This window comes from Cupressus sempervirens, chromosome 7 (assembly GCF_028749045.1).
Source record: "Cupressus sempervirens isolate cs-2001-9-10 chromosome 7, ASM2874904v1, whole genome shotgun sequence".
NCBI lineage: Eukaryota > Viridiplantae > Streptophyta > Pinopsida > Cupressales > Cupressaceae > Cupressus > Cupressus sempervirens.
Window position 1 is genome coordinate 799934238 of NC_143124.1, and position 24791 is coordinate 799959028.

The following is a 24791-nucleotide window of genomic DNA, read 5'->3' on the forward strand; positions in this document are numbered from 1 at the left end:
AATAATGCACTCATGATCGAACAAAATAAATTTTCTAAAATACATTAGGTGGTTCGAAATTTTCCAAAGCAAGGTTCGTCTAAATCTCTAGCAATAATTATCAATTAATTTTGTGAAGAATTTTAGATTATTTAATGTCCTCAATTATTCAATAAATATCCTTGATTCTTCTTACTTTTAATAGGAAAATTGGAAAACAGAAGCCCACTGCTAGAGAGGACAGATCTAGTAAAAAGCAGGATAAGAAAAAGATAGCCAAGGACTCGAACATGCCAAAGAAGCTTGCTAATGCCTTTTTTGTTTTCATGTATGTAAGATTATAATTTGTCGAGTTTATGATATGCTATACTGATTATTTTTAGGTACTGGATAATAGTTATTTGAGTTATTCAAATATCTTATCTCATTATTCAAGTCACGAGAGTGCTAGCTTTCTATCTGTTTGATCTTTCAATCAATAGTAATTTTCAAGTGAACTGTAATGAACAATATCAATATTTATAACTATAGATGTCTTTGGTAAGTAAAAAACATATGTATTTAGGGTTGAAAGGAAATGCATTGAATGGCCTAGTAGAGGACAAAATAATTTGATGTTTACAAGTTGTTGTACTTTTTAATTTCCCATTATTATTGTCATGCATGTTTTAAATTTTTTTTATTAAATATACTAATCACTCAAAAAATGTTCTTGATGAAAGGGAGGATTTCAGGAAGACTTACAAGGATAATCACCCCAATGTGAAGTCTATATATAATTTTATGAGGAGGGCATTTTAATGTCAGTTGGGACTCGTTCTTTTGAAGAAGTTTTTCATGGTGAAAAAGCATTTAGACAGTGGTAGTATGGGAAAATAACAGATGTTGATAGTATCATTATTTTTTTACTGCATTTTTTGGATTTCATTGGTAGCATTCACCTGATATTAGTTGGGCATATCTGGTTTAGGAAAGTTTCATTTAGTCTTGTTCCAAGTTTTGTTGATGTAATCCATATAAGTTGTTTCCATGCTTTTCCAAAAGGAAAGAGTTAAGGTTCTTTTAGGGCCATTTGTAGTGCCTTAGGAAAATAATTACGAAGCATCTATGAATAGGAAGAAAGTGCTTTATTGTAAATCCTTTTAATGAACTTCTTAAATTTTAGCATGATAAATTATTACCATTGTAATGCACCTTTGTCAACAAGATGAGCTCTTATTGCAATCAAGTGAAAGCCTACAACCTATGATCATAATAGTCCCATGAAGATACATGTCTTGCAGATACATCAGCCCAATGAAGGCACCTGACCTATCGATGTAGTGATCCAATGAGAGTTTTAATTTTGGCGATTATCACAACAATGATTCCATTTATGTTGAAACCTTGTTGTCATGGAAGATCTTCATGTGCATCCTTGTAGTGGTTGATTCTTTCAAGGGCATCCCTGAGAATATCAAAGTGATGCCCCTAATGGTTCATGGATTCAGACTCTCCTCTTAACAATTCATCTGTGGTTGGTGATGGTGCCAATAGCTCTACTCTATCTGACCAAGCTTTCATAATAGAATTTCCCCTACTCACTTACACAAACATCCCAAATGCTAGATGCAAGCTCCACACTTAGCATCACTTTCCAAATCACCGTAATGACACACTGGAACAACAACAACTGTCAAACCGCACTCTAGAATTTGTGCCAATGGAGTGAGAAAGAAAAGAATCTTTAGGGAGCTGCGCATAGAAAATAGGTTGTTGCTCCATTTCACTCTTATAGATTCGATGTCATTGATTTCATTTGGAATCTGGTACTGCATTCATCCTTTACTCATTCTTGGAAATGGCTCTATTCGATGGCCACAGGGAGCTTCTGATAACAAAAGCTCCCTTGTCACTAGTGATAAGCAACCTAGCTATTAGATGATGGCCAGCTAACCACAACAACATGTTGGAACAATGACCTCTACCAAACCATTCCACAAATTGTGCCAATGAAGTTGCATAGAGATGACTTTGGGGAGCCCTTACATAGAAATCATGATGCTTTATGACCCTTCAATAGAAAGGATGCTAATGCCAATATTTGAAATTCAAGAAACTTGTCTTTCTTGAACACTAACACTGATTCTATTGGAGAGTCGCTAGGATCTTTCAATATCAAATCTCCCATTACCAAATGAAATCTTAGAAATTATGGTGGAACATTTCCAACAAATGTTGAATAATTTGGAAGGGTCAAATAGAGAGGCTCAATCCCAGATGCTTGAAGTGATCCTAAAACTGATTTTAGTTGAGGAAAAAAAAGTATTAAATAGTCCTATCACATTAGAAGAAGTTAAAATAGTTTTTTTAACATGAATCCTGATAAGTCACCCGGTCCTGATGGTTTTCAGGCCTTTTTTTATCAAAAATGTTGGGACATTATAGGGAATGAGCTTTGAAAGGCAATAGAAGCCTCTAGAAAGGGAGGATCTCTCTTATCTGAGATAAATTACACCTTTATGACCTTGATTCCCAAGAAATTTGAACTTGAGGATCCAGGTGACTTTAGACCTATTGCAATTTGTAACACCATTTACAAAATCTTTTATAAGATTCTTCCAAACATATTAAAAATAATACTTCCATAGATCATTTCCAAGGAACAAACAGGTTTCATTCTAGGTAGATCTATTATGGACGACATTCTTATAATCCAAAAAACTATTCACTCAACCCAAAATAACAAAGAGGCATGTATGTTTATGAAATTGGACATCCAAAAAGCCTATGATATGATAGACTAGCATTTTCTTTGTAAAACCCTTGAAGCATTTGGTTTCTCCCAGCAATGGATTAATCTCATTTTCCAATGTATCTCCTCTACAAAGATATCAGTTTTGGTTAATGGGTCTCTTGAAGGTTTTTTTGACATCTCGAAGGGAATCAGACAAGGTGACCTGTTATCCCTGTTCCTCTTCATAATTATGGTAGAAGCATTTGGGAGATCAATAACTAGGGCCTACAATGAACAAAAAATTAAAGGTATAATAGTGACTAGGAATATCCCCAACATAATGCATCAGTAGTATGCGAATGACACTATTCTACCAAGTAAAATCTCAGTAGAGGAAGCAAGGGCTTTAAATTCCATTATAGAAAGGTACATGAGGGCATCTGGTCAAATAGTGAATAATTTAAAATTAGAAATATATTTTATTAACACGGATCCTGAGATGGAAAAACAAATATGTTTTATAATGGGTTACAAAAAAGGTTCTTTCCCTTGCAAATATCTAGGCATAGAATTAGAAAAGGGAGTTAAGTCTAGCAAGGTATGGAACAACATAGTGGATAAACTGCGAGTTAGGATTAGTGGTTGGAAAGACAAGTGGCTCACGAAAGCAAGCAAGAGTACCAAGATAAGAGCGCTTTTGATAGCCATCCCCATGTATTCATTGTTTTGCCTCCCTCTCCCCAAACACTTCAATCATAAGTTAGAAGCTAAACTCATAGATTTCCTATGGAACAATTGCGAGGAATCCAAAAAACTAGCCCTCATTAAATGGGATAATATTTGCAAACCCAAAGAATGTGGAGGATTAGGAATTAAGAATTTACAATGGAAAAACAAAGCGTTAGGAGCCAAATTAGTATGGCGCTTGTACACTGAAAGGGATCATAAATGGGCAAAGATCATGTATAATAAATATTTGAAAGTAGACGATCTATCCTCGATATTTTGGATGAAGAGTCTACCCAAAGGATCAGAAAGCTAGAACTTTATGGTCAAATGCTGACATCTCGTGGGCAGATACCTAACTTGGGATACAAGAAAAGGGGATGAAGCCCTTTTTTGGAAGATTCCTGGGATGGGCACCCCCCTTTAGATAGTAATCCAATCTTAGAAACTCTTAGAGAAAAGTTAACCAATCTATGGGGCAATAAAGTGAGCAACTACAAAACCAAAATCATTATAGATGGACAACCAAGATGGATTTGGAAATGTCTGAGAGAGTTAGGGCTTGATTCAATCACCATAAAGGAATACAAAAATTTAATTGAAAAAACGGAAGGTTAAGCAACTTGATCAGAATGACAAGTTTGTCTAGGCAGCATCAAACAATGGTAAGTATAGCATTAAAAATGGATATAAAGTACTAATCAATTCCAAGAGATGGGAGGAGGTGGAAATCCCACTCAATCTCTATTGGGACCCTACATGTGTGCCAAAGGCAGGATTCTGACAACTGATAGATTACATAGACTAGGTATTGAAGGTCCCTCACGATGTGTCCTTTGTAAGAAGGACAATGAAGATACTGATCATCTGTATAGATGATTGTATGGTCAAACATGTTGGGAGTGGCTAAGACAAAAGATAGGTTGGTCTTCTCCATTCCCTAAATCTTTATTTGACCTACTTAAAGGATGGCCCACTTATATAAGCAAGGGCATCTATTACAAATTATGGAATATTAGTCCATCCATCCGTATGTGGGAAGTCTGGAAGGAAAGGAATAGATGATTTTTTTGTGAGGCTAGGATGGAGGTAGAAGAGTTACTTTTACAGATAGAAGCAAGCTTAATCGAAGCAACTAATGCATACCTTAGGAGAGCCAAAATTGAAGAAGGTTCCTTCTCAAACTGGGATAGTGATATAAAGAAAGTTTGGACCAAACTGATCAATCCTCCTTGCATCTACTTGAAGAAAAGCAAGGAGGCTTGGGAAAAGTGCAAGTGGTCTCCTCCCCCAAAGGATTGGGTTAAGCTTGATTTTGATGGAGTGGCTAGAGGAAATCCTATGGTAGCAAGTATTGGATGCATCATCAATGACCATACAGGCTGGTGGATTGCTAAAAAAATCCAGTCCATTAGACCTATATCTAACAACTTAGTAGAGTTTGAAGGATTGGAAGTAGACCTACAACTCTGTCTTATGGTTGGTGCACCTAAAGTCTTTATCAAAGGTGATTCACAGATTGTATTAAATGCAATCAGGAATAAAGTTACTCCAAACTAGATCCTCAACTTGAGGGTAGAAGGAGGCTTAAACCTATTGAATAAATTTGAAGATATTAGGATTGGACACATATTTCGAGAAGGGAACCAAAAAGAAAACTTCTTGGCAAATAGAGGAGTAGATGGTGAAAGTATATCAATGATTAGAAATTCGGTCTAATCTTCAATTCACATATTTGGTTCAAATAGGTTGAAGATTATAATCATGTCTTGTTGCTATTTTTTTAGATTTAATTAAGATATCTTACAAGTTGTAACTAAGATTGGGTTCATGGTAAGGAGACCCCTCAATCATTTAGTCATTGGGTTCGATAAACCCTTAGGGACTTTAAAGTGGATTCTCAAAGGGGATTCATTCTTATACTAAGGTATGTTATTTAGCCTAGGTCTTTAGGCCGATAGCGATTCCATTCAGTATTAGGCAGAATTTAAGGCTAGATGTCCTATTCATTATGAATTATAGCCTGTCTTGGTCATCAATAGGCGATGAAGAATAAAGCCTTTGATGGCACAGATCTCTCGAGGAACTTCTAGAGGTTTTGGCTCCTAATTATATCATTTAATCCAAGTACTTTCAAGAATTTTAGCCATAGGCGAAGATGGAAACAATATTTGTGTCTACCATATGATAGAAGCTTGAACTATGGCTTTTCAAGGTAATGTAAAACCTGAATGATGGAATAGAGTCCCCAGGGTTGTTGATGGTATGACTTGAATTGTAGTAAGTAGGGCAACTGGAGAAGGAATCTTCAAGTATGAGTATACTTGGCAGACAAATAGTGATGTCATTGGCACCTTCATCGGTTGCATGACTAAAGCAAGAATCAATAAATGGTCTATGATTAGGTTATGCTTCAACATTTTTGATTCCACCTGGTGTTTAGGTGTAATGGAACCTATAATGGGATTGGATGAAAATCTGTGTGTGCCTCTCCCCGAAGAGTATATGGACCATCCACCGAGGAGTCTAATAGTGGCAAACATTCCCAGGAGATCGACCCTAATCATAAGAGATAGGTATGCCTTTAACATGGCTTGGCCTAAAATGGAAGTTTGCTTCCATTTTCTTTTAGGTTGGAGAAAAATCTCTGTCAAGGTTGATACTACATGGCTAAGCAACTATCTAAATCTTCATAAGGCCTACAATCAACTTGAAGTGAGATTTGACAACTTAGACATGTTGGACTTTGTCACCCCCAATGTAGAAAACACCAGCAAAGAGAAATCCTCATTCGAATTTTTGCCAAATTTTCAAGCTAAAAATCCAAGCGATGTAGTGGAAGTAATTATGATATACTGGAAGAAGAAAGATGATATGAAGAGGTGTTGGGATCAAGAATTTTGGTAGCTTGGTGCATTTTTGACATTTGGGGACATACAGTTTTGTTTTCTTCTGAAATATGGTGCCAAAGGTGATTTTGTCACTACAAGTTATAGTCCTTGGTATTAGTCTCTTTATTCTGATAATTAGATATTGTTAGGTTAACTACGATTTAGCAATCATCATAGTAATAGTATTTACTAGTCTAGGTCTTTAGTGTCAAGTAGTTTTTTTTTCCTAGTTAAGATAAATGGTGATGTATATTGGGATGCAAGTTATACAGTTCAGAAAACACATATACATTCAGGTTTTATCTATGGTTAAGGACACCTTTGTGTACTCTCTCTATTTTATGTAACTATTTTGAAACCTAATTTAGTTATGTCATAAGGTATGCAATGTGGTATGGTTTTTATGGAAATGATTAATCTGTTGTTGGAAACCAAGGTTAATTTTACATCTGACACGATATCCTCATTCAAATCTGGAAAGGCTTCATATATGCTTATGTCTCCACAAGATTTGATGGCTAAGACTTAGAATCTATGTCAGTCAAACACCAAATTTTGAGGACTCAAGTCAGATGTAGAGCTAAGATGGGTTGTATATAGAGGAGTAGGATCTCACTCAGGTTGTGTTGTTGGTTATGAATATCTCGATCGCATTTATTTTTAAGTAGTGCCTGTATAAGGTAGAGTGTAGTTTTGATATGATATGGATATATGCATTACTTCATATAGAAATGCAGGAGACATTTTATAATAAAGTAGCAAGGAAAATATGGATCGGGATGACCTATTGGAAGATAGTATTTTGAGTGTTCTGTCTGGTTCTTGCTTCTGTATTTTTATTTTTCTCTTCTATTAATCTATGGCCATTCATACTATTTGAGTTATTTAGTGAGGTTTGAAATATATGTTTAATCAATTTATTAGATCATCTCTTCTTAAATTTCAATATCTCTTGGGCTTTCGATGGTTGTTTTTAGCTAGCTCTTTGTTTTTAGGTCTCCCAGCAGGATTGGCTGGGCTTGAACTAAGACACTCTATCAATCCTATGACTGAGGTTGAAGCTTTTTGGTCTATGGTGTTTGAGTTTAAAGATAAGATTTGATGTTAAGAAATAAATTTGAAGATGTTATTCATGTATGCTGCTTTGGTCGAGAGCATGTAATGTAGCTCTTTGTCTTTTGACAGAGTGATTTTACATTCTTATTCTGTTTAGTATGTTAGTACCTCTGGTTTTTCTTTGTATATTCAGAAATTGGTATGAGATTTAAGAGTTCGTAAAGTAAAGACTAGAATGCTAAAATTATTGGTTGGAGCTCTTTGTTTCTTGGTAGAATATGACTTACTATATTCATTGCGATCAGTATGATTAGCCCATTGGGTTTCTATTAGAATAGACTTTATGATTAATATCCATTTCAAATTCTATTTTGTAGGTATTGTTAAGGAATAATTAATCACAATATTGCTTTTTAATATGTTAGTAGAGGTATAATGATATTTATAAAATTAGTAGATATAATACATTTAATATAGGAAAAAAAATCTTTGGTGACTTTCCAAGGTTTCCTTTAATTAGTTTAGATGTCTATTATTTTCACTAACCATGATGAATGCTAAGTCTAGAAGGAGAGATGAGTGCTTTGTTCAGATTGGGAGGAATATTAGCATAAAGGCAAGACTTGACTCTATTCATAGCAGACACTTGTGCTTCTGACAAGGGTATTATTAAGATGTAATTAAATATGATGTAATTTGATTGGGGCATGCCCCTTTTAAGATGTAATTAAACATGATGTAATTTTGACTAGGGTATGCCCCTTTTAAGATGTAATAATAAATGACATTTGTCTCGAGCTAGACTGGAGGTTTTCATCTCCGTTCTTTCCTACCAGTGCCTGTTTGAACGAAGAAATGTTGTAGTTTATTTATTTGAATTAATAAAAATAATCAAGACCTTGACTGTTTATCAATAATAAAAAAAATTATGTATTTTAAATTGTGATAGTTTACTATTTTACATATAGAAAGAGTTAATATAGTACTAGATATATGTTAATATTTTTAAATATTTTTAAGTATATATTAATATTTTTAAATATTTTAAATTATTATATTTTAGTATTTTGTATATTATAAGTTTAGTATAAGAAATAGTTTAGAATGTATAGTAGTTATATATTATAATATATTATTTAATTATCATCATTTATTCTAAATTTATAGAATTAATTATTATATGAAAATTGTTAATAGAGATATATATAATTATACAATTTTATGAAATATAATTATATATTTTAATAAAAACTTACCATTTATAAATTGTATACGAACTATAAATTATTATATGTAAATTGTTAATAGAGATATATATAATTATATATTTTTTAATAAAAACTTATCATTATAAATTGTATGCGAATTATTTTTATTGTGTATTATTGTTTTAATAAAAAAATATGAAATATGGAGAATCTTAGAAAAATGAATTGAGCCAATCAAATTTTAAATATTTAATTATTATATTAATTAAAAATCATAAATAAATTGAAATATGTAAATTACCTTCAAATAATGATTGAGTTAATTGCAATAGTACATACAATAAATCCCTTTAGAATTCAAGCCTTTTGTAACTCTATATTGCTATGATTTTAAAAATAATAATGTATCTCATCATTGAAATAATTTAACAAAGCTGCTCTCTTCCTTATCAATCTTTCATTCTTTTATATCAATGATGATATCCTCTTCTATTTCAGCCTCCACATTCCTTCTGCATAGAGGGCAAGTAAATTGAAAATCAAACCACTTGTGAATGCAATTCACATGAAAACTATGGTTGCATTTTGGCAATCTTCTTCCTTCTTCATTCTGCTCAAACTTAGAGCAGCAAATTACACAAATGGGCTGCTCTTTATCATCCTTGATTTTTTCTTCTTCATACAGAAAAACAGGCAGATTGTCTAAGGCTTTTCTTTTCAAGCCATTGTCATTTGCAAATGAGATTGTTCTAATCCTTGATATTGTTCCCCTTCCATACCTGTATACTTTGCAATAGTCGATAATGAGATGGACTATCATATACATCAAACTTATTCCTTCTATAAACAGTGCAAAGAATAGCAATTTATTATTCATTGCTTTATCAGGAGGACTGCCTGACGCCATGACTGCAACTCTATGCATGCCACCACTAAAAATTATGAAGCCTATATTAGCTTTAGGAGGATTAAATAGTTGCACTACAGGTAAGGCATAATGCTATTTGTTCTATAATTAGTTTAAAACTAGAATATTATGGATCTGTGACATAATTGTTCTCCAGATTTCTGATCTACTAATTTCTGAAGAGACAAAAGAGAATCTCTCTCGCCAAAAAAAATTACAGAAATATCTGCAAGAGAAAATTAACAAATAATTGCTACCTGAAATAATCTGAAAAATAAAATAAGTTTTATTTAAATTCTAAAATCGTACCGTAGCAAGCAGATTCGGTACCGTTTGGTTGTTAAATATTTTGTTTGTGAGGTCAGATCTTGTTTTAATCTTCCATTGCAATGGCTCTAAATGCTCCCACAATTTGCTACTTAACCAGATCTGAATAAAAGCTCTCCAATATATTATGTAAAAGTTTTTCAAGGTTGTGCAATGAACTTCTATGACTTCACTATTATGTAGATCTAGAAGTGGAAGCACAATATGAAAGACAAAATAATATGATTCAATGTATAAGCAATGTATGATAACTAGGAGATAATTATGAGATAAGCTATCACATGTACTAGGTGACTCACGTGTCCATCAAAGATGGATCATCCTTCATTGTACATTTAAGTATGTGCAATAATTAGAAGTTGATAATATGATAAGTGCATGTAGACATAAAAGCTACCACCACCTAAAGTAGAATCAATTTTATTCTTTTGAATTTTATAAAATTCTTATATTTCAAATTAAAAACATATTAAGTATTTCAATTTTTTACTTTAACTCGAGTTGAATGACAGGTCTGTTTTTACATTATAAAAAATAGAAAAGTGGAGATGATGCAGCTGCATTGGAACAAAGAAGAAGATAAGAAGAATTTAGAGATACAACAAATAAAAGCAAGAATATTTAAAAGAGGAAGTGATGGGGCACTTTTCAAAACAAAAATTCAGTATGTTAACTTTGATTTTGAAAGCTTAAAGTTCTTTATATTTTTCTCCCAAGAAAATCATGCAACCATTTGTAACTGCTTATACATAAAATAAAAATTAATTTACAAAATAATCTAAAATTTACCATTAATTTCAAAAAGTAGTTACTATTTCTCATTACATAAAAAGATAATCAAAAATTAAAATAAATACAACCTACTACCTCACCATTACAAAAGTTAGTAATACATGCCATGAAAGCTATTACGAGCAATAAAATGGCCTTAACAGCACTTATTTATCTCAATAAATTAAAGAAAAAGTCAACACGTTAATCTTGATTTTGAAAGCCAAAAGTTCTTAATATTTTTTTTTCCCAATAAAAACATGCACCTATTTGAATGGCTTGTACAAAAAAATAAAAATAAAAATTAAATTGATTTTCAAAATAATTAAAACTTACTATTACTTTCAAAGAGTAATTACATTTTCCCATCACATAGAAAGAGTAAGCTAAAATCAAAATAAACACAACTAGCTCCCTCACCATTACAATAATTTGTAATACATGTCAAAAGGAAATTATGAGCAATAAATTGACCTTATTATAACACTTGTTTATCTCAAAAAATTAAAAGAAAAATTTAACATGTTAAACTTTAATTTTAAAAACTAAAAGTTCTTCATACTTTTTTTCCAATAAAATTATGCAACTATCTTAAATGGCTTAAATTGATTTCTAAAATAATTTAAAAAATTCATTAAGTTTACAAAGTATTTATAATATTTCATCATAGTAACCAAAAATCTAAATAAGCACAATTATCTTACCATTACTATAATTCATAATACATGCCAAAAGAAAATTGTGAGCAATAAACTAATGAGCTTATTACAACACTTTTTATTTCAATAAACTATTTTTCTGACGTGGGGTCACTATAATAGAAGATTCCTAACTTTAATTTCTTATACAAACTCTAAGGAATCGAATACATTTATAAACAGTTTTTTTAACGGTAAAACTATAAAGACCTTGTGTTGAATGAATAAATTTCTTTACAATTCAAGCCTATCAAAACTCGATATTGCTATGATTTTTGAGGAAAAAAAAACATCCATGTGAAATAATAACAAGGCTGCTAGAGAACCCCTTATCTGGGTTTTTTCATATCAATCTTCAACCTCTTATATCAATGATGATATCATCTACTATTCAGTGTTTACAAAAATGATAGACCATTTGCAACCTGTAACTTTCTTGTGTATTCTGCTGATTCTCTTTGTTCTTTGCAAGATTTGTCTTAATGGGAGAAGGCAGGCAAGCCGCACGGAACCGAAGAAGAGAATGCTAAGAGGACTTTTGCCACATTACATACGTTTGAATAGAGCGACTTTTGAGGCTCTGCCAGAATTTGTGTATAAGAAATCAGAGAATATCAATGAGTCAGCAGAATGTGCAGTTTGTTTGTCTGAATTCGAAGAGAATGAGAAAGGAAGGATTTTCTTCACATTCTACTTGTCCTCTCTGCAGAACCGTGGTGCAACAAAATGGGTTGATTAGAAGAAATATTTTTTCTGCAGAAGAAGCCATTTCTTCAAACAAATCTTTTGCAGGAAGTCGTGAGGGTATAGTTTGTGGGCATCTCGTGAATTTTGTGGCTTTCATCAAAGAACGACCGGTGGAAGACTTTTGCCACACGGGTCTAGTTAGGGGAAATTTTTGTTGAACTTTGATAAGGGATTAACAGAGTTTATCAAAATACAATTTTGGGAAAAGAAACAAATTGGGCAATACCAGTATCGGTTCGTTGGTTGGAATATTCTTAAATATTTTCAAAGATTTCTGGATTCTATTGTGTGTTTTTAATATCTAGAAATCTTTGAAAATAATTATGATAGATTTTGGAAATTTGATATTTCTGATATTCTTAAATGTTTTTTTGAGTTTTCTATTCTTGTAAATATCATTGATTGTGCTATAGAATTGTCACACAATGAAGACTCATTTATTTTCTTTGTAATTTTAAATTTGAGGTGCAAATTCATTGAAGAAAACTTGAATGTGAGAAATTTTTGTAATCTTAAATTGAGGTGCAAATTCATTGAAGAAGACTTGAGTGTGGTGTGGGTAATTTTTGTAATCTGAAATTGAGGTGCAAATTCATTGAAGAAAACTTAAGTGTGGGTAATTTTTGTAATATGAAATTGAGGTGCAAATTCATTGAAGAAGACTTGAGTATGGGTAATTTTGTAATCTGAAATTAAGGTGTAAATTCATCGAAGAAAACTTAAGTGTGGGTAATTTTTGTAATAAGAAATTGAGGTGCAAATTCATTGAAGACTTGAGTGTGGGTAATTTTGTAATCTGAAATTAAGGTGTAAATTCATTGAAGAAAACTTGAGTGTGGGTAATTTTTTGTGGTCTCTATTCATTGTATGATTTGATGGTACCAATAAACTCGTCTTGACATTGAGTTATATAAAGCATTGTGCATGCACATTTGTATAAATGAAAGCACATGAATTTCTAGTTGAATTAAAGGATTAGTGTCTAAATATATTCTTTGATAAGTTTAGATATGGGTAGAAAGGCTGGAGAAGTTCTTAGGCTTACTTTTATGTTATTAATGATTGATATTTTTCTTATTATTGCATGCCATTTTCAAAAAATATTGAAATCATTAAATTAATTTAAATAAATAATATTTGATTCAATATAGTTGAAAATATATCAAATATATGTGTTGAAATTGAAATTGAGAAAAAGGTTACTTATAAAATGAAGATTTTATTTGAAAATCTATGGTAAATTCAAGATAATTGAGATTTAAGATTAGATAATTGATCATAGAACTAAGAAATTTCAACTTAATAATTTAAATGTATGTTGTTTTGATCTTACTGTTGATTCATTTTTTAACTTGTTGATTCATTTTTTAACTTCTGCTTTTGACCTATAGCCCCATTATAAAACCCAAAGATGATATCACCACCATTTCTTTTATTTATTTTTCTTCTTTCTAAAATAATAATCTCTTTCCATATAGAAATAATGTTTAAGAAACCACAAAAATTTCTTCCCCAAATGTTTACTTCTATAATAATATTTCAACTTCAGAAAAATATGCAAACTATTTATGATGATTGATCTATTTATGATGATTGATCTTTGAAGTTTGAAATCAAATATTAAAAAAGATGCATTTTTTCCGTGATAAAAATGGCCATAAAATTTGGATATCAGGTTACAATTAGTTAATAGGATTTTACTTGAGGCCTTTCTAAAATTTTACATGTAACCTTTTAAGCTCAAAAAAAAAATCGAACGGTAAAATATTTGTCTCACTTTATGGAAAACCTATGCTTTTCATACTGAAAAATAATTTCAATTTGTAGACGCAAATGGGCAGAAAATGTATTGCCTGAAAAAATGAAAACTTATTAAAATGGGCTAGAAATTTTGCGATCTTTTTTACTCAAGGTGACATATTTCTTGTTCCCCGGGCAACTACAAAGTATCTCAACCAAGTCCATGTTAATTATTGTTAGTTGGACAGCTGTTATTTCTGACCCGGAAATAGCAGCACTATTTATGGGTAGCTTGGACAGCTGTTCGTCCTTATCTATGAATAGCGGTTGTATTTATGGGTGGTTTGGACAGCTGTTTGTCCACTTGCCAAAAATTAGTAAATGGTTATTATTTACTAATTTTAGAGATTCCCTTTTGGACACCTTGCAACCAATTCTATTATTGGCTGTTGAGTTGTCTTAATCTCAGCCGTTGGTTTGATTTAATCTCAGTCGTTGGTTTACCAACGAGAGTAGTATAAAAAGGGGTCTAGGGGGCATTTGGAGAGTAAGGTAGGAAGCTTTTGGAGAAGCAGTTTGTAGTGTTAGCAAACAGTCTTGCAGTGTTAGCAAGGGAGAAGCTTTCGTGAAGCAATTTGCAGTGTTAGCAAATAGTCTTGCAGTGTTAGCAAGGGCACAAGAAAGAAGTGTTTTAGAGAAGCAGTTTGCAGTATTAGCAAACAGTCTTGCAGTGTTAGCAAGGGCACAGTGTTAGCGCAGGGATAGCAGTGAGAAATATCAGCGGGAGAAATTAGGAGGTTGTCGGAGTTCTGCCAGTGTGAGGCAAGGAATTTTGTATCTCTTGATTTGCTGAAGTTTAATATAATTTCTCATCTATAGAACTGGTTTTCCCTTAGGGGTTTTTCCAGGGACAATTTGTCTGAAAATATTGTGTTGATTCTGTTGCACATTTCTTTCCGTATTTTAAGTGAAGTTGCAGTTGTGTTATTTTTCGATATTAGCTGGGAATTTGTTTTTAGCAGTTTAATAATCATTTATGATAGGAGATTAATAATCAGTGACTGCAATAGTTTGATTTTTCACATGGTATCAGAGCATTGTTAAGGGTAGAAGAGTTTTGCCCTAGGAAAGAAATTTTGATCTCTTTAGATTTATTTTTGCTTTAAACCCTTGAGATGGCTTCAACTGGTTTGAGAGATCAGGATAGATTGGATGGTGCCTCAAATTTTGGTGTCTGGAAGGCCAGAATTTCCTTATTGTTGGAAGAGAATGGTATCAAGGATTATGCTACCAGTGGTGTACCTGTACCAACGGATGCAACACAGCTTGCAGCATATAGGAAGGACGATGCCAAAGCGAGGAGGATTATCCTTGATGGTGTCAAGGATCATATTGTTCCACATATCTCAGAGCTAGATACAGCAAAGAAGATGTGGGACGCCATTCTAAATCTGTACCAGAATGCTACCACTAACAGGAAGTTGATTCTCAGAGAGAAGCTAAAGAATACTCGGATGAATCAGGGAGAAGACGTCACAAGTTACCTCACCAGGCTCAGACTTTTCAAGGATGAGTTAGCAGCTGTTGGAGATAGCCCTAGTGATGATGAGCTAGTGAGAATAGCCCTAAATGGGTTTACTAAACAATGGAGTGTCTTTGTTCAAGTTGTCAGTGGACGAGATACTTTACCGAGTTGGGATCGACTATGGACTGATTTCACTCAGGAGGAGTTTAGACTAAGTCTTGTCAATGGGGCCAACAAGAGTCAAAAAAATGAGGTGGAACAAGAGAACGTTGCCCTAGCGGGTAAAGGGAAAGCAAAGAAGGGATCTAGCAAAGGATCAAATTCACAAAGTGAAAAGAAGAAGAAGGACCTTTCTAAGGTTAAGTGCTTTGGATGTCACGAGTTTGGCCACTATGTCAGTGATTGCCCAGAGAGGAAAAAGGGTAAGAAGCAGGTGGCAGCTTCAGCAAGTGCAGAAGAACTCTCCAGCAGAATGGAAGATGAGTTTGCACTCATAGCTTGTATGGTTAGCTCAACCTCACAGTGTGTTTGGTATATAGATAGTGGGGCGTCATTTCATATGACAGGAGTTAGAGAGTACTTCTCCAGTTACAAGGAGGAGGACACCAACATCCAGATTTCTATGGGAAACTTGTCCAAACTCAACCCTGTTGGAAAAGGGACTATTCAGTTTCAGAGGGAGAATGGAAAGATAATTTCTCTTCATGATGTGATATATGTGCCGGGCTTAGGTATGAATTTGATTTCTGTATCTATTCTTCAGGATAGGGGGTATAATGTACTCTTTAGAGGGACACATGTGTTGATTAAGCACAAGGATTGGAAATCACCCATAACTATTGGAGTTAGGAGTGGTCGCCTTTATAGATTGCAGTTTGATACTCCTAAGGCACTTATGAGCAACAATAATCCTAGAGATCTTGGAGAGCTATGGCATAGGAGGTTGGGCCATATTCATCATGGAGCACTTAGATTGCTTCGTGAGACCGTGACAGGTGTTCCAGAGGTGAGCACAGAGCATGATGATGTATGTAAGGGATGTGTGTTGGGGAAGTTTGCGAAAGCATCTTTTCCAAGGAGTGACACCAGATCTAAGGGTGTTCTTGATCTAGTACATTCAGATGTTTGTGGACCAATGTCAACGAAATCTCTCAGAGGATATGAGTACTATGTTACTTTTATTGATGACTTCTCTAGAAAGACCTGGATATACTTCTTGAAGACTAAAGATGAGGTTTTCAGTCGATTCCAAGAGTTCAAGGCTCTTGTGGAGAACTCGACAGGAAAGAAGATAAAGGTTCTTCGGTCAGACAATGGAGGCGAGTACAAAGGAAATGTCTTCCAGGAGTTTTGCACCAGAGAAGGAATCAAGAGAGAATGGACTGTTCCTTACAATCCACAGCAGAATGGAGTTGCTGAGAGGAAGAACCGTTCTATATCGGAGGCAGCAAGAGCTATGCTACATGACCAGGACATGCCCCGTTACTTATGGGCAGAGGCGTGTAATACAGCAGTCTACATTCAGAATAGAGTTCCACACAAGGTGTTAGGGAAGATGACACCAGAGGAGGCTTTCACAGGGAAGAAGCCAGATATTAGTCACTTCAGGATATTCGGGAGTTTGGCATATTGTCATATTCCTGGAGATACACGTACAAAGTTAGATCAGACTGCAGAGAGGGGGTACTTTGTTGGGTACAGTGAGACCTCAAAGGCATATAGGGTTTTCATTCCGGGGACTAAAAGAGTTATTGACAGACGGGATGTCAAGTTCTTGGAGGACAAGGCATTCAAGAGATCCAGAGATTTGCCAACAGATGATCAGAGTGAGCAGCCAACAGAAGCTCCAAGACCAAGTCAAGGGCATCAAAGCTCAAGTACAGTTACCAGTACGAGTGTAGACTCAATTAGTGAAGATTCACAGAGTATGGAGCAACAGGTGCAACAGGAAATGCATCTGGAAGACTTAGAGGTTGACATTTCATCCTCTACAGTTGGCAGCAGGAACCATGTGGTTCCAGATACACAAAGGGATACTCAGGAGTTTGTGGGAGCTCCTAGGAAGAGTACTAGACAGCGAAGACAACCAGCCAAGTTCAATGACTATGTGGCATTAGTTAGTCAGTTGGTAGATAGTGAGCCTTCTAGCTATCAGGAAGCTACAGAACATCAGGTATGGCGAGATGCTATGGTTGAGGAATATTCTTCAATAATGCAGAATGATGTGTGGGAGGTAGTACCTAGACCAACAGATAGGGCTGTAGTTGGATCACGCTGGATCTATAAGATAAAGCACGGTGCAGATGGTAGCATCGAGAAATACAAGGCTAGGTTTGTGGCAAAGGGGTTCTCTTAGAAGGAGGGAATAGACTATGAGGAGACATTTGCTCCAGTTGCCAGGTATACTTCTATACGAGTTGTAATCTCACTTGCAGCACAGATGGGATGGCAGATCCATCAAATGGATGTCAAGACAACATTCCTCAATGGTGAGTTGAAGGAGGAGGTATACATAGAACAACCGAAAGGCTTTGTAGCACACAACAAAGAGACCCACGTGTACAGATTGAAGAAAGTTGTTCGACTACAATACATACCTACAGATGAGCAGGTAGCAGACATTCTGACGAAGGCTTTGGGAAAGGCCAAATTTATCTTCTTCAGAGATAAGATGGGTGTCATGCAGAACAGCTTCCTCGCTAAGAGGGAGTGTTAATTATTGTTAGTTGGACAGCTATTATTTCTGACCCAGAAATAGCAGCACTATTTATGGGTAGCTTGGACAGTTGTTCGTCCTTATCTATGAATAGCGGTTGTATTTATGGGTGGTTTGGACAGCTGTTTTTCCACTTGCCAAAAATTAGTAAATGGTTATTATTTACTAATTTTAGAGATTCCCTTTTGGACACCTTGCAACCAATTCTATTATTGGCTGTTGAGTTGTCTTAATCTCAGCCGTTGGTTTGATTTAATCTCGGTCATTGGTTTACCAACGAGAGTAGTATAAAAAGGGGTCTAGGGGGCATTTGGAGAGTAAGGCAAGAAGCTTTTGGAGAAGCAGTTTGCAGTGTTAGCAAACAGTCTTGCAGTGTTAGCAAGGGAGAAGCTTTCGTGAAGCAGTTTGCAGTGTTAGCAAATAGTCTTGCAGTGTTAGCAAGGGCACAAGAAAGAAGCGTTTTAGAGAAGCAGTTTGCAGTGTTAGCAAACAATCTTGCAGTGTTAGCAAGGGCGCAGTGTTAGCGCAGGGATAGCAGTGAGAAATATCAGCGGGAGAAATTAGGAGGTTGTTGGAGTTCTGCCAGTGTGAGGCAAGGAATTTTGTATCTCTTGATTTGCTGAAGTTTAATATAATTTCTCATCTGTAGAACTGGTTTTCCCTTAGGGGTTTTTCCAGGGACAATTTGTCCAAAAATATTGTGTTGATTCTGTTGCGCATTTCTTTCCGTATTTTAAGTGAAGTTGCAGTTGTGTTATTTTTCGATATTAGCTGGGAATTTGTTTTCAGCAGTTTAATAATCATTTATGATAGGAGATTAATAATCAGTGACTGCAATAGTTTGATTTTTCACAGTCCATTCATAAGTTTTAGTAAATAGTGTAAACTGGATCTGTTTGGAGTGCAGATTTGAGTAGGAATTGGAATTCAAAATTTTCAAAAAAATTCTTAATTCATTGTTTAAGTTTGTGAAATGGGAATTGGAATTCGGGAAAATGTGGATTCAGTATCCTCATTTGATCCCAAAATAAGAATTTTCTCTCCCCTCAAAATACTTGTTATTTGGAATTCTCATTTTAATTCCCATTTGTTGAAATTGAGGATTTCAACTAAAGTGAAAGTTAATTGGGTTTGATATTTGAATGCTCATTTGGGAGCACTTATTTTTAAAATTTAATCGAGTTGTAACTGAGAGAGTGAGGTTTTTCAAGAAATGACACCCTTTGCATCTACTTCAGACACTCTTTGAATGTCATTTTTTATAAATTAGCAAGTGCTTCTTAAGAAATTAGAAAGATTATTGTAGAAATTCATAGGAATACAATTTTTTTTTAATTGGGGGAAATTTTTTGGCTAGTGTTGCACCTGCTCATATGTTTGGATTAAATAAAATAACTAGTGCCGCACATATCTAATTTCTTTCATCTTTCTTTTTAACTTTTTTTTTTAAAATTTTTATTTTGCAATAAACATCAACATTTTTTATATGTGTGGAGTTGGAAACACCATGAAGAGGTCATTGAGAAAATTGAAGATATGAATTGTCTTTCTCGTTGTAACTTTTATATTCACTTTTTGAACCATATATTCTTATTTTGAACCAAACAGGCTTGGAATAACAAAGTTCGAATATCAAATACTTTTGTGTTTGAACCAAACAGTCCCAAAATAAATTCCAAAAACCGTAATTTAGATTTCAAATTTCAGAATCTTAAATCAAAGATTTTAAATTCTAATTTTTACATCATATTCCAGCAACCAAAAGGGCCCTAATAATAGAATTGATAGAGTTTGCACAAAATTCTGAGAGTTAAAAAATAACAAGAGTGCATTTACAAATAGATTTAAATTTTAATCTATATTAATCTTGTTGATATATTAATTAGTGAAGTTCTATTTCAATTAGTAAGTTTTATGAAATGGATGATGATTATATTAATTACTATTCATATAAATTATCAAAATTTAATTAAACTATAAAAAAATTAATTATGTTCTTAATATTTAATTTCATTGTGAATTAATTATTCATGTTTAATTATACCATTTAAATTTAATACAATTATTTAGATGATTTTTGATAAATGAATTTTTGAAAATCTTTGTGAAAAAATATGCTTATATTAAAATAGAATTAAACGTATTAATCTAATTCTAATATAATTTTTTTTATGTAAATTAAAAAATTGATAAGATAATATATTTAATGTCTAATGTTAAAAAAAATATAAAATTAGGAGTTAAATTTTTAAAATTAAATTAGAGGAATGATAATTATATTTTGAAAATTAGAAAAATGAAACATTTTGATATATTATTATTAAACGAATGATAAAGATTTATTAGGTGAAATTAAATAGTTTTGTAATAATAGTGTGTTAAGTTTAGTTCAATGCTTACAACACCGATTAAATAATGCATGTTAGGATGATTATCAAATTTTATTTTATTTTTACAAAATCTGATGTTAGAATGAGAGTTAGATTATAGATTCTATTGTATAAAATATTAGATTAAAATGGGAATTCAATTGATTTTACCTATTTTCATGCAAAAATCATCTTTTGCACAATAAGATATAATTTTTTTATTAATAATTTATATAAAAATAAAAATTATTATTATTATTTTAAAAATTTTATTTTTATTTTTACCCCTCTTTTTGCAAAAAATTTTAATTTTAAGTTACAATAAAATAAAATATTTAAGTATAGTGTTTTTGATTAAGATAAACAAATTTTGAAGGGTGCCTGAAACCCTGTACAAGTCTAAAGATTTTCAATAAGTTCAGATACAAAGATACAGTAAATAAAGGCAGAACTAGTCAACCCCCAAACATAGGGTAATCAAGGTGACAAAAATCCTATCACAAACCAAAAGTAAAGATCCAGCAAGGGGGTAGAGCCAGATATATCACGATTTGCCCTTTGATTTAGAGCCTCCCTTGCACGATCAAAGGTTCATTTCTAAAGGATGAGAAGATGGTCTAGTGTTCTTTCTTTTTACCGCAATCCAACCATCCTCAACCTTAGTTGCCTCAGCAATCCAATCCTCAAAAGAAATTGAACAATGAAGCCCAGGGGAATCTGAAACACCAACAATCTTCCTACAAGAGCCCGTTGCCAACTGGGCCCCCACAAAACTAGGAGGAAGGACAAGGGTAGGGGCAGGAGAGGGTAAAGGGTCCTAGCCCCCAACAGGACCAGGAGGAACATCCAATACTAGGACAGGAGAAGGAACATGAACCTCCTCTAACACCGGCACCGAAAGATCAACAACAGAGGAGACATCCATAGATACAACTGCTGAATCCATAGGTGCATCACTGGACTTAAACACCCTATAGTGTTCAGAAGAGGCCCATAACCACCAAGAAGGTGGTCGCCTGGATTTAGTCTTCACAGCAGCACAACGAGCACCAATGTGACCAGTCTTCTGAGATTTCCTACAGTGAAAAGGGATACCTTCATAATCCAAAATTAGGGTCCAAGAGCCCCTCGAAGAATCCAAACAAACCTTCTTAGAAAGGCCCTCAGAAATATCCATCTCTACAAGAAATAGAGCATATGTCAAATGAAGGATATCCGAAGTGTCTGAGTCCACATATAAAAAATTACCAATGGCAGCCCCAATAGCTTCATAAACTGAATCTAGCTAGAGATGCATCGAGAGGTTCAATATTTGGACCCAGATAGGAACCCTGTTAAAGGATTCAGTTAGCGGATCAAAATCCATATGCCACGGTTTGGCCATAAGAGGATATCTATCCTCCCATGAAAAGCAGTTATTGCACAAAATAGTCTTCCTGTCTTTAACAGAATTAAACTTTACTATGAAAAAACCTTTAGCCATCGAAAAGATGTGGGCCTCACTATCTAAAATAGGCTCCCAATGCTTAGAAATCCAAGCATGAAGCTTAGAAAGAGAGGGCCAAAAACCTTGAAATCTAAAGATAGCAGCAAAAGAAGAGAGCTCATCTATCGTACCTAATATATTATCGACTGTTTCAGAGTCTAAGAGTACCCTTACAGGGTTTGAAACACATACAAGGGAAACTTCACGGGGATGAGAAGGCCCAGATATTTAAGTATAGTGTTACAAACATTATATTTAGATTATAAAGTTGTTTAAGCTAACCTACATGCACTCAATAGTCGAGATCTAATAATTGATTATAGATGTAAGAAATATATTAAATACCCAAAAGCTTAAGTTTAGCTTTAGGCTCTTCATTAGAGTGATTATTATTTTAATATGAATATTGAAATATGATAAAATGATCATTTTTAGTATTTATTTTCTTTTATAATGTGTATATAAATAATTTTTAAATTATAAAATGATCAAAAATATTTTTCTTACAAGAGATAGTTATATTTAAATATTAAATAATTTTTTATTAGAAGAATTTATTTTATTTTTAATTATTAAGTGTGACTTTCAACTATACCAATCATAGTCATGAAATCAATTCTATACTATACCAATAATTTACACACTAAAATTAGATATTCATTATAGTTATAATATACTATTACACTAATCTTTAAAATATGTTATTATTATTAATTAAAATTATATTAAATACTATTATTGTATAATTATAATTTATACTTCTAACTAACTAGTGGCAATTTATTATAATTTTTTAAAATAAAAATAAGATATTGTGTTCAAAATGTAGTTTGATTTAAGCTAATTGTTAATGAACAAAATTTTGTATTATATGTAAACATAATTTGATTAAAATCATCTAAAATTGAAATTTGGAATCAATAAATTATTAACTTACATAAAATAATATTATTATATAAAGTAAGTTTATCTTTATAGATTCAAAATTTAGTATGACTTGTTTTAAATTAAAATATTTTATAAATTTGAGGAATTTATGAATTTTTTTTGAATGAGAATTTTTTTTATAAAGTTTATTTATAAATTGTAGGGGGGAATTGACACTTTTTAACTATTAGTTTTTTTTTCTATTAGATATAAGAGTTTTAGAAAATACAAAGCAACCAAAGTACTACCACAAAAATCAACAAGGAGGCCAAGCCTCGCCAAGGAAGAATAGACTCAGCTGTACAACATAAAAAAGAGAAGGACTATCTAACTAAGAACATCATAGTAATTGACCACCCCAGTAGTCCAACCTAAGGGACCCTCCATCCAAACAACACTTTTACGTTCTTGAATCTGCATCAGCCTGAATAAATCTTCTTTTCTAGCATTCACTTTCTTACTGATTTCTCTATTCAGCCTAATGCAAGCTTTCTCAAAAGCTTGCAGATCATCCAGGGTTCTACGCCATTGGTATCCATGCTTTAGCTCATAGTAGAAAAATGTAGCATGCCCATCATGAAGGAACCTTCTCATCTTGTCCCGCTCAATCAACATAGTAGCCTACACCTGGAAAGAAATTAACTATTAGTTTGGGTTATCTTGGATTGATATTTTTGATATGTTATTAATATATTTTTAAAAATATATATTTCTATATATAAATAAATTTAAGAATTATTTTATTATTTGGATATATTTCATTACTTTATCGATCTTCCTTATAAACACTAATAAATCTATTTAGTAAGAACTTCTCACAAGTAGTAAGAAATTTTTTTATCATGTTTGAATTTATCTAATATAGAAGAATACTATATTAAAAATAAGTTTTTCTTTAATAAAGAAATTTTTAAATTTATCTAATAAAGAAGAATAGTACATTAAAATTAAGCTTTTCTTTGATAAAGATTGCAAAATTACATTGTAGCTTTGTCAATAACATTTAGTTTCATTCCATAGACTATCTTTTCCTTTTCCCAAAAAATAAAACTACAAATTTATCTAATAATTAAAAGTAGTACATTAAGATTAAGCTTTTCTTTAATACAAATTACAAAAGTACCTTGTCAATATCATTTACTTTCATTCCGTAGAATATAGAAAACTACAAATTTATCTAATAAAAAAGAATAATACATTAAAAATAAGATTCTTTAATAAAGATTGCAAAAGTACCTTGTGAATATCATTTACTTTCATTCCATAGACCATCCTTTCCTTTTTGTCAAAAGGAAAGCTATAAATGAACAATATAATTACAACTCCCATACAACAAAGAACTAAAAAGAAGTACAATAATGTATTTAAAGTAGCTAAAGAAGTTGATAACCAAAAATTATGGTGTGGAAGAACACTATGTCAACTACTAAAACAAGCCTTGCTTATATCTATATATCAATTGAACTCCACAGAATTCATCTTTCCTAACACAAATATAAATTTCTTATTATCTTCATCTATTTTTTCCGTATATAATAGAATTCATCTTTCCTTACACATATCTAAATTTTCTATTATCTTCCTCTATTTTATACATATATCTTTATCTTCCTCCTCTATTTCTTCATATATCTCCAACATTTGGAGAACTATTGCCCTTTTCTAGACTCCTCTTATCAATCAGAACATAAATTAATTTCCTCTTCCAGTTTTCTTTTTCCATCATAAATGGTAGCCTCTACCTTGATTCTACATAGTGGGAAAGTAGAGTGCAACCGAAACCACATGTCAATGCAACTCACATGAAACCTGTGGTTGCACTTGGGCAACTCTCTCCCTTCCTCATTTTGCTCAAATTTGGAGCAGCAAATTACACATGTGAGTGGCTCATTATCATCCTCATGAAACTTTTCTTCTTTATACACAAACACAGGCAGGGCATCTCTAACTTGTTTGTTCAAGCCAATGTTTGTTTGGTGTTGGTACTCTTCATCTATTTGGG

General features: G+C 32.9%; 1 protein-coding gene across 1 annotated transcript; it reads right to left on the bottom strand.

The window, feature by feature from the left end:
• Nucleotides 1-9033: 9033 nt before the first annotated feature.
• Nucleotides 9034-9483, bottom strand: LOC149549789 (RING-H2 finger protein ATL64-like). The gene has a single exon (XM_089794373.1). The coding sequence runs from the start codon at nt 9481-9483 to the stop codon at nt 9034-9036; it is 450 nt and encodes a 149-aa protein (XP_089650499.1).
• Nucleotides 9484-24791: the final 15308 nt, after the last annotated feature.